This window comes from Ruditapes philippinarum, unplaced genomic scaffold (assembly GCF_026571515.1).
Source record: "Ruditapes philippinarum isolate M1 unplaced genomic scaffold, ASM2657151v2 ctg3224_1_1_1_1, whole genome shotgun sequence".
NCBI lineage: Eukaryota > Metazoa > Mollusca > Bivalvia > Venerida > Veneridae > Ruditapes > Ruditapes philippinarum.
This window is the reverse complement of record NW_026865143.1, coordinates 26,368-37,195: the sequence shown is the minus strand read 5'-3', so window position 1 is coordinate 37,195 and position 10,828 is coordinate 26,368. Positions and strand designations below refer to the sequence as shown.

Below are 10,828 nucleotides of genomic sequence, written 5' to 3'. Positions count from 1 at the left end.
TTTTGCTTCATTATTTATTTGATAATCAAACGAAGTCTCAGATTTTGAATAAAAAACATATTTTATCTTGAGTCCACGGGATGTTACAACAACAAAAAAACAGTCGATTGGGAGCATTATGTAAGTTCGCGATGGCGTAGTATATATCATTGCAATATAATGTATACATGCATTATTTGTTTATGTTTTCCGGTATCAAAAAAGGTCGCCTGCTATTATAAGAGTGACTGACTTCAACTGTTATTAATTTTGTTTTTCAAGAAAAATATCACACTAGTTAAAACACATCTAACCCTTTTAGAATGAACATTAACGTAAGGATTTACAACAGCAGTGTTAATTAAATTGAAATATAAACTTTTCTTTATTGATCAAGGGAAGTAACTGATGTCCGAAGAGATATGTATCCTTAACGGTTAGTTTCCCTTATCACTAAAGAAAGGTTAGAAGCAATGTGCGATGGGGTGGATGTAGCAGAGATTATATTAACAGGAAACTGTTGATTTTATACATGTTATAAGGGTTATATCGAAATGTTGAGCAGAATAGATAAACAAGTCTTAAATTAAAATGCAAATTTTTTGTTACCTAAAACATACCTTAATTAGGTCCACATTGCAGGGATGTAAAACTTTTCGTTGGGCATGTCGGACTTCGACCACATAGAATCATTTTCTTAAACTTTCGTACACCAATTCCCTCTCAAACATACAAATTAGCTTGCCAATCTCGCCGAAGTAGTTTGCATGGGCCAAGGATTGGTCATGTTATGCTTGTGACGCCGGAGAGAGAATTTGTTTGTTCTAAGCGATTCTCTTCTACGAACAGGCGTTAGTACAAATAACAATTATTTGATCAAAATTTAACAACTGATAATTTCTCAACACCTTTTGGATGAAAATTAAATAAAACTTTAATGTTTAATAGCTGACAGGGTCAATTGTTAACATTTAAAAATGACCAAGGTTCAGTTCTCAACATTGAAAAATGATCCATCGGGTCAGGATCTTTCAGTTTGAAAGACCCTTATGTAATGGGGTCAATTTTCAACAGGGTACGTCAGACTTAAATATCACACTGGCTTTAGTCTACGCTTCTATTTTTCAAACGATCATAATTCAAATAAGAAATAAAATAAAGTAAACATATAATTTTGCATGTAACAATAAAATTTTGAGTGTCATGTCACTTTCCTTTCTTCGACGTCGCCATTTTGATTAAAAGCATTTGACAATCGGCGAGGGATTCCGATAATGGAAAATTTGCAACTTTTTCGGTTATGGAAAAATTGTCAAGATTTCTTATTGAAAACGGAAAAGTGCATTGAAATATGGGATGACCGTTATGTACACAGGTCAGTTAGACACTATGACACCGCTCTTACTGACCTTTGTGAAACCTCCCTAAGCACTATGTTTTCAACATGGCGGCTTGAACACGGAAGGGACTTAACAATACAATTGTAAAGCGACAAACAAAGAAATTTAAACGCCAGATAATAATATTATTTAATTTATTTAGCTGTTCGTTTATTGTATTTTAATATTCTTTGCAATAGATCTGATTTCGTCTATTGTTAGTCTAGTGAAAGTCCATCGGTTTCAGTACCTAAATAAATAGTAACACTTTCGAACTATGAATTCTATTTTAAATTTTAAGACCACTGCTATATAAGTAAACCAGTTTAATCACTTAAAGATATAATGTGTTTTATAAAAATAAGATTTTCATCCCTACGCGGACTACTTTATGTTTGTGTCATTTTTACCCCAAATTGGCGTGAGAAACGCGTCGTACGACAACGGTCGATTTTAGAGACCGTTGTGTACTTTCTAATGTCGGATGACAGCTATTAAACGAAAAATGTAAAAAAGAAAATGAACAAAACAAGTCTGTCAAACACAGTTTGAAGACGGTATTACTGGAGTCAGCTTGTTCCCTTAATTGCCCATCTGTCCGCATCTGCAATCTTCTGAATGGAACTATACAAAATTGATTATATTAAACTTATGTTTTGTGTTTGTGCTAGCATGTAGATAACAAAATTAGATTCCCCCAATTCATGCCAGAATTTTGATTTTTTAGATATTTTTTCCTGAAAATATCGGATGATGCAAAACGATTTGCGCATGGATAGATTAATACTCCTTTATGACAATATAAAATGCATTTCATAGAAACTCGTGTCTACCGTTTGTTCTAATAAATTCTTCCCCTCCGTTATGAATTATGTATTTTTAAATATTTTTTCTGCAAAATTGCATTGTGTAGTGCAAAAAGGTATGTCGGACAAATGTGTCATTAAAGTTTAAACAAGTAATTAAAAAGATATTTATCTAAAGATTTATCTGCAAATATGAAATCAAATATAAATTAGGAATGACAATTCTTTCAACAATACTTTGCAACAAATTTATATAATAAAACGTATTGTAATAGTGGGATGAATACGCAATCGCAACATCTCGGCCTTTTCCGTCAAGTTTTGGAGAAGAACCTCGATCACAGTAGTATGTAAACACTAAACGGATACGGTCTAACCTACGCTAAAACACTAAACGTTTAAACAAATTGTGATTGAATGCTAGTATTCATATTAATATATCGGGTACAAGGCCACCTAGATTAAGTATACGAGCGTATCTAAAGATATAGAAGTAATTGATACATTATTTTATTCTTATGATTATGATTTGTACAAAATATTTACCTAATGATATTCAGGATTTAAGTGGGCATTTTGAAATTGATTACGCTTGTCATACATATCTTCAATCATAGTTTTACCGATATAATTAATTTTCCTTTGGATGTTATATATATCAATTCGTTATACATTATCAATGATACACCCTCTGTGTTTGTTTAAATCTAAAAGAACGTGTTAGAACTACTTTCAATGAGGTTATTTTTGCCTTATTATTGTATTATTGATAATGGCCGAGATGTTTCGATTGGCAAAACAATTGGGATTAAACGAGTAAAGTAAAAGTGAGACTGCTACAATTAAGAAATGGGAAACATTTTGAGGAAATGGGTTGTTTTGCTCTCAAAGTTACTGTACCAGCGCAATAGGGGAGATAAAAATGTGTTCAATGGACTCCTGATGATTATAGTCTGGACTCCTAAGGCACCAACTATTCATAAAACTCTGCGAGTGTCCAAGAATAAGTAACAGACCAATGTCTCAAGAAGAGTTATTGACGTTAAAACTTTTCATTATCTCCTTGGCACCAATATTTCTGAAATTCTGCGAGTGCCTCAGGCTCAGTCGCAGACCAGTATAATTGTATCAAGAAGATTTCCAAATGTTAAAAGTGTCATAATCTCTATTGGCACCAAAGAGTCCTGAAAGTCTGCGAGTGTCCAAGAATCAGTCGCAGGCCAGAACAATGGTCTCCAGAAGGTTTATAGACGTCCAAATAGTCATAATCTCCATTTTCACCAAGATTCCTGAAAGTCTGCGAGTGTACGAGAATAAGTCGCCGACAAATAACAATGGTCTCAGGAAGGTTCATAAAAAGATGTCAAAATATGTCATACCCTCCATTGGCACCAAAGATTCCTGAAAGTCTTCGAGTGTCTTAAAATCGTCGCCGATATAAAAAGTCAATAGATAAGAGTAAAACGAGGACGAAAAATATATTCAGCAAAGAATATAGCTTCATTGTTTTTATTGAGATAATATGCTAAACAGTAACATGCAACAGTGTAAATATTTCCATACATTTCTCAAGTTTACTGCTAAGCATTTATTCAACTAAAGTAAATACAATTAAATATTTAGTATGATTAAAGTAATGTTTGAGTCGAGTAACGCTCATCTACCGCTTTATTATAGTTCTATTTTTGCATATATACATGCTTTCGTTTTTCACTTTGTTTATTTCGAGGACAACGTCAATTTATTTTAAGATTATGTTTATAAACGAAAATGAACGCTTGTAATCATTTTTCTTATTGCATTCAAAATGATTATTTTCAGAAATATGCGTCTCATTGCTTTTCAGAAATATGCGTCTCATTGCAACTTTAAGTTTCTGAAACGAGATTTTACGTATGAGCCGCGTCACGACAAAACTAACATAATGGCTTTGCGACCAGCATGGATCCAGACCAGCCTGCGCATCCGCGCAGTCTGATCAGGATCCATGCTGTTCGCTATCAGTTTCTCTACTTGTAATAGGGTTTGTAAGCGAACAGCATGGATCCTCTTCAGACTGCGCGGATGCACAGGCTGATCTGGATCAATGCTGGTCGCAAACCCATTATGTTGGTTTTGTCGTGGCGCGGCTCATATCAATCGGAGTCTTCCTCTTGTTCCATGGCACCATGTCCTTCAAGATCTGCAATGTCGTACAACAGGAACCTCCTCATACGTATTCCAATTTCAAAGCTTCCTTTTGTCAGTCAGCCGTTTCACTGTCTTTATAATAGATTTGTAAATGGGATGTTATTTCATTACATCGAACCAAACCAACGTACCACTAAAAGTGTTCATTATTGCTTCTCTGTACTTGTTTTTCATATTTCTGAATACACAAAAGGAGGTTTCTGTTTGACATAAAAAGGCAGAGGCACACGAAATTGCACCTGAATTGTAGAGGAAGACAAAAGGACAAAGGACTTCATGAGACTTCCGATATCGTAATTAAGAAACAAAATTAAAGGTGTAATCTTTGTATAATGTGTAATGAATGTATTTATGAATGGAAGGTAAGTCATTTGCCATTTGCGGTAAATTATAATTGAAAATATAATTCTGATAATTAGAAACAGTAAAATAATTCCCATTGTCAACCAATTACAATCATAACCGAAATAATTATCGTCAACAGGTATAAAGTTTGTATTTTCGGTTTCTTAAAAAATGAGTGTCAGTATTTAAATAGTGTACTTATTACTTGTACATCTATTGGTTTACTAAATTAAGGACTGTTAATTTTACAATTTAGAAAATATTATGCCACATGTAAATCCTGCACCAAAAATTAAACTGTTTTTTACTATACAATGGTAGTCCTGTTCTTTTTCACTTTGATCTTCCTTTTTTTCTTTTTCTTCCCTTTCTTTTTTTTCTTTTTCTATCAATGTTCTTATTTCCTTTGCTATAATTTCAACCTGTTCATGGACAAGCCTTCTGTCGTACCCATAATGATCAGCATGTCTTCTTAACACTTCCTCGTGGCAGCTTAGATAATCATTTTTGAAGCATGCTGTTCCATATTTCGATACTTGATCTATGTACCGGAGTAGAATACTGATATTCTTATCTTTCGGTTGCATATTATCGATTCTAACAACCCGTTTCCCACAGCGTTTCAGTAACTCATTCACCTTGTGTGATTCACGGCAAGCGTTCCTAAAATCGGCGTCAGTTACATCATTGTCTACATGAGTAACGACGACAATGGCATGATCAAAATATTGCTCTCCGAATGTTATTGGCAACACATCCAAAGCAGTAACTTCCTTAGCCGTAAATCTACTGTATCTGATTACTATTAAAAAGGCATGCGGTGCCGGGCAAAGTTTCAAAGCATCTAGGATTTTTTCGGCTTGTCGAGCAACATTTCGGTTTTGACTGGTGTCGAAAAGTCCTGGCGTATCAACAATTTCAAATTGTCCACGTTTCTCCAATTGACATTTCGTTGTCATAGCATTGAATCCACTCCCTTCGGAAAAATAATTCTTTCGAAGTAGATTATTACCCAGTGAACTTTTTCCGTTACCAATTTTCCCTACCAAAATTACTTTTTTCCTATTTTGAGCCATTCTGGAATATAAATAGAATAGAAACATATTAAATATTGATGAAAAAACTGAACAATTTATACTAAGTTGGTACTTAGTATTTGCCATCATGATACTGGCAGTATCGTTCAATAATTTGTTTTAATTAAGCTACCAGTACAACATAATTGCACCAATGCAGCGAAACAAGAACGCATGGAAATATTTTTATTATTACATCTTTGTATGCAAGTTATTGTGAATGTCCAAATAGGTATGGAATATGTTTTAAAATAAAGCAAACACTTTCGCTTAACTTATATAATGATATAAAAGTGCACACTTTAAAACCATCTTTGTATAAGACATCAAATGAAATCAAACGACCACTTTTTGGTACCTTACAATATTGAATGACAGGAATTATGTGAACGGAAAGCATGCAAATTATTGGATCAAAACTTTATCAATTTAGCCTTGTATTTATTTCACCAGCCAAAAATGTCATATCACTTCTTTATGGTACTCAATATCTAGCCCCATTTTCATTTTCCGAGTCCAAGACATCAATACTATATCACTGGCCTCTTTCTCATTTTCAGAGTCCAAAAAGCCGATATCGAGCCCTTATTGCACTAGAAGAAACACTGTGCAATGAAAAAGTAAATTAAAATAGTAGGATGCAATAATATGGTGTAATTAGACTTTTTGAGCACAAAAACTATTCTTTTGCACTAATATGAAGAGTTCTTATGCGCAAATCCTATTTAAGACCAGGATAGCGTCTCGTCCACTAAAAAGGTTTGACTTCTGTGTACTAGTTGTACAGAAAAGAAATCAGTATTATACAGAACAACGTATACTATTATTGGGGCGGGAAAAAGGTCTGTGCAAATGGTGATACAAGCATGAAACTTTTAGGAAATCATTTTTAGACCATGAAAATTTCGAAAGAGAAGTGGGCCCAAAGTTATATCTGCTCTTTCAAGATGGCTGTCATTTTCAAATTGACCGCCATTTGACGTACATTATAGTCTTGTTTTGTTTGTTTGATTGGGTTTTACGTCACATCGACACTGTATAGGTCATATCGCGACGTTCCAGCTTTACTGGTGAAGGAAGACCTTAGGTGCCCATCCGTGCATTAATTCGGGCACGAACGGGGAACTTGAGTAGAACCACCGACGTTCCGTAAACTAGCTGGATAGTTTCCTCACATGAAAGAATCCAAAGTCACTGTCGGAATTCGAACCCACAGCTTTAAGGGGCAAGTGGTTTGAAGTCAACGACCGACGTACATAATAGCTCATTCAGTCAATCTTTTTGTACAGACCTGAAACATACACTTAAGAAGTCCATTAAGTTGGCAAATAGATCGACATTAAACATTTAGCTCAACATCCGATTTATCGATTTTGAGATGGGATTGGAAGCTTAAAAAACATTCAGCAAAACATTCAGGTCGACATTCGATTTATCACCGTTGAGCTAGAGACATTAGTAATTACTAGAAATGTTTTTGGTTTGTTTGTTTTTTTTTGTGTGTTTTTTCGAATGTCGAGCTGGGATGTGAAGCTGGATAAACATTCAGCACAACATTCAGCTCGAAATTAGTTTTGTGTTTCCTTTTCGATTGTCGAGCTGGAATGTGAATCTGGCTAGGCATTTAGCATAACATTCAGCTCGACTTTAGTTTTGTGTCCTCTTTTTGAATGCCGACCTGCCACTAGGATGTGAAGTTGGCTAGACATCAGAACAACAGTCATCTCGACATTCATTTCTGTCTCATTTTCAAATGTCAAGTTGGAATGTGAATCTGGCTAGACATTCAGCGCAACATTCAGGTCGACATTATTGTGTGTTTTCCGTTTGAACGTCAAGCTAGTATCTGAAGCTGGCTAAACATTCAGCACAACATTCAGCTCGACATTCGTCTTTGTCACAGATTTGAATGTCGAGTAGGATGTGAAGCTGGCTCAACATTCAGCACAACATTTAGGTCGACATTCGTTCATTCGTTTTTATTTATTTATTTATTTTTTTTGTCTCCTTTTCGAACGTCGAGCTGGGGTTCGAAACTGGATAGACATTCAGCACAACATTCATCTCGTCATTTGTTTTTTATTTTATTCTTTTTATTCATTTTTTGTCTCCTTTTTTAATGTTGATCTGTTATGTTTAGCTGGTTTGTCATAATATCATAATAACCGTCGACTTTAGTTAATTTCTTGCTAAAATTTTCCATACTTTCTCTTTTAATATTGTTTGAACCAGTCCAAAATCTTTAAGCTATAGACTTACTTAACAAGTCTTCCATAATTTCATTTTATCTACAAATATCACATACATTTATGTCATGAAACGCCATTTTTGTCGAATCAGACATTCTTAACAGAAAAGGGGTTCTTCATGCATCATTAACTGCTTCTAATATGCATACTATCTAGTCTGTGCATTTTGTGCATTGAACGATTTTGCTATACGTAAATTCCCAGTTTGTTAAATGAAATTTTAACCTTGGGCTCTGATAGCTATACGGAGATAATAGATTTGTTTGATAAACTTGTTAAACCAATTTTATTGTACGGTTGTGAATGCCGGGGATATGGTTATAACAGTATAATTACTTGATAGGGTATAATTGAAATATATGAACAGACATGTTACCTTAAATCTAGTACACCAAATTGTATGGCGTATGACATTTTATAAATAGCTCCTGAATCTTATAATACAAGTAGCAATGTTAATAGACAAACATTTTTGTGGAGTAATATCAAAAATGTACTTGTTAAATGTGGAAAACCTAATGTATGGACCTATTAGATGTTTCCTAATCGTAAGTGGTTGGTTGCTAATGTGAAGCAAAATTTGTCAGATTTAATTAATAATGACTGACATTAAAAGTGGCGTATGGCCCCAAGTGAAAGAATGTGTGTGCCCTAAATGAGAAAACATTGGGCGGAACTAAATTAAATAGAATTTTGAGAGGGGGATCAGCGGTTATGAAGTCTGTATATCACAGACAAGACGTCAAAAGACAAATGTAATCAATGGGCTGCAAGCTCTGTGGTATTTTCTGATTTTTGCAAACTTAATCGTACTGTATATCTGTATGTATTTTCCTGTATAAGTTTATTTTAATATACTATAAGTCATCTTGCTGGGCACCGATATGCAGTGACTGCATTTAGATGTTTTACTATAACAGTTTAAGTTTGATACATACGGAATTTTGCATGACTAGAGCTGCATCAAAAAATCATTCATGCTCATTTTTATGACAGCCACACTTGCATATCGTGGCTACTACCTTAAAAAAGACACTAATCAATAAGAAAAAAAAAAGTTGCCTGACTGGGACTTGAACCCCTGACCTCTCCCACCCTAAACGAGCACGTTACCTCTGCACCACGGGAAGTTATACGAAGAAAGCCTGAATAGAATCACATAATTCTAAATTTAGAATTTCCATTTCGGGTTTGTTATCCTTATTAATTTCGAGGTATTTTGTTCACGATAAACCTGTTGTTTAACACTGAAGTAAGTAATTTAGCGGAAATCTTCTCGCCAAAACAGTCCGACATGTATCAACTCCACTAATCGAGAGTCACTATGCTCTGATGTATTCGGTAATCGACATCGCTAAAAAAAGCATTTTCATTGATAAACATGATATTCATCCGCGTAATTTGTGATGATGCATTTATTGACAATTCTATAAGCCAATGCTACTTTTTTAACTTTTTTAACTTTGAATGCTTTGTTATTTGTTAATAAAACTACATTGTATTTCTTTCTTTTACATCGATAGTTTTAAACTGTTTTGAAAACTACTTTTTGTTAGATTTGTCGTGAAATTCTGTGCCAGAGATTGAATATCAGCATTGTATTTCTTGATCTGCGATCAGAAAATACAAAAAGCAGGCAACATATCTTTAGGGTGATTCAACATTATTCAAGTAGGAATAATAGATCCACCCAACTATTGAAAGCCGAAAAGTGACAACTAAAAGTACCACAAACATAACAGTAATGTCGTGCTGAACGATTTTTAGGACATCCAAATATATCAACTTTTATATCTATTATGAATATGAATATAAATCATTATAGTGAATACAAATATATTTTTGTTTATTTGTTAAGGAAATAATCATAAAACTGAGAATAGATAACATTCCTACATATCTGTTCATTGTCATCATTATTGCATTAAGATGATTTGTATTTTTTTATTACATTGTATTAGTATCATCATTTTCATGTTTAATATGCTACGCCTCTTTATGTACTGTATGTATGTATGCTATAGCTCATATTGTCATGTGTGTACATGAATAAAGTTCTGAAAATTTTGGGAATAATTACACATATCGTCTTGCAAACGTCTTGTTGTTGTTTTTTACACTGAACGTTTAATGTTGAAACACAATACTGACTAATTAAATATTCAAAAGACTGAAACTTTTTCGCATTCATCGCCTTCTTTTCCTATAGAGATAAAACTCTGTTTCTGGAAATCTTTTTAAAAAAAAAAAACAACAATAAAAACTTGAAACTATCATCTTATTACAAGCTGAATAAATTGTTTCACAATGACGAATTTTTTTTGATGAATTCTCGTGCTGTGTCATGAAATAAAAAGAAAAGAAAAACTCTTACCTTTAGTTGAAGTGTAAGACTAATTGCTGTAAAATGCGAATAATTAAAACTATTTTAAAGATTTAACCTTTCTTGTTTGGCAATACAAATTGCATAAATACACGTTTGTTGAATTTTCGATATAAGTTTAACATTTGAGACATAATATACCAAAGAGTCTTTACAAATATTACCACTTATGCGAATTATGACATGGTAATTATGACCAATCTGATGTTACAAACTTCAAGGTCTGCTCTTTTGGTAATTTGTTTGTCCTTTTGTTAACTTTGTCAAATGGCTTTTATAGAATATTTACAATGTGAAACATTGGATCTTTTTGACGACGTAAGCAAGTTAGCAGTTACTAAAGCTTGTAGGTGGCATTTAATATAGATTGACGCAGACACAACAAATAAATTCTGCAAATATTTACGATATTTATTAATAA

General features: G+C 33.6%; 1 protein-coding gene across 1 annotated transcript; it reads right to left on the bottom strand.

Annotated features, from left to right (window-relative positions):
• Positions 1-3,668: 3,668 nt before the first annotated feature.
• Positions 3,669-10,591, bottom strand: LOC132727988 (GTPase IMAP family member 9-like). Its single transcript, XM_060713590.1, has 2 exons — positions 10,399-10,591; positions 3,669-5,776 (listed from the first exon to the last, which is right to left on the bottom strand). Exon 2 carries the CDS (start codon positions 5,773-5,775, stop codon positions 4,945-4,947), a length of 831 nt encoding a protein of 276 aa, XP_060569573.1. The 5' UTR covers position 5,776; positions 10,399-10,591; the 3' UTR covers positions 3,669-4,944.
• Positions 10,592-10,828: the final 237 nt, after the last annotated feature.

Excerpts from the sequence above, each read along its gene's own strand:
- LOC132727988 (XM_060713590.1), bottom strand. The coding sequence starts at position 5,775 with ATGGCTCAAAATAGGAAAAAAGTAATTTTGGTAGGGAAAATTGGTAAC.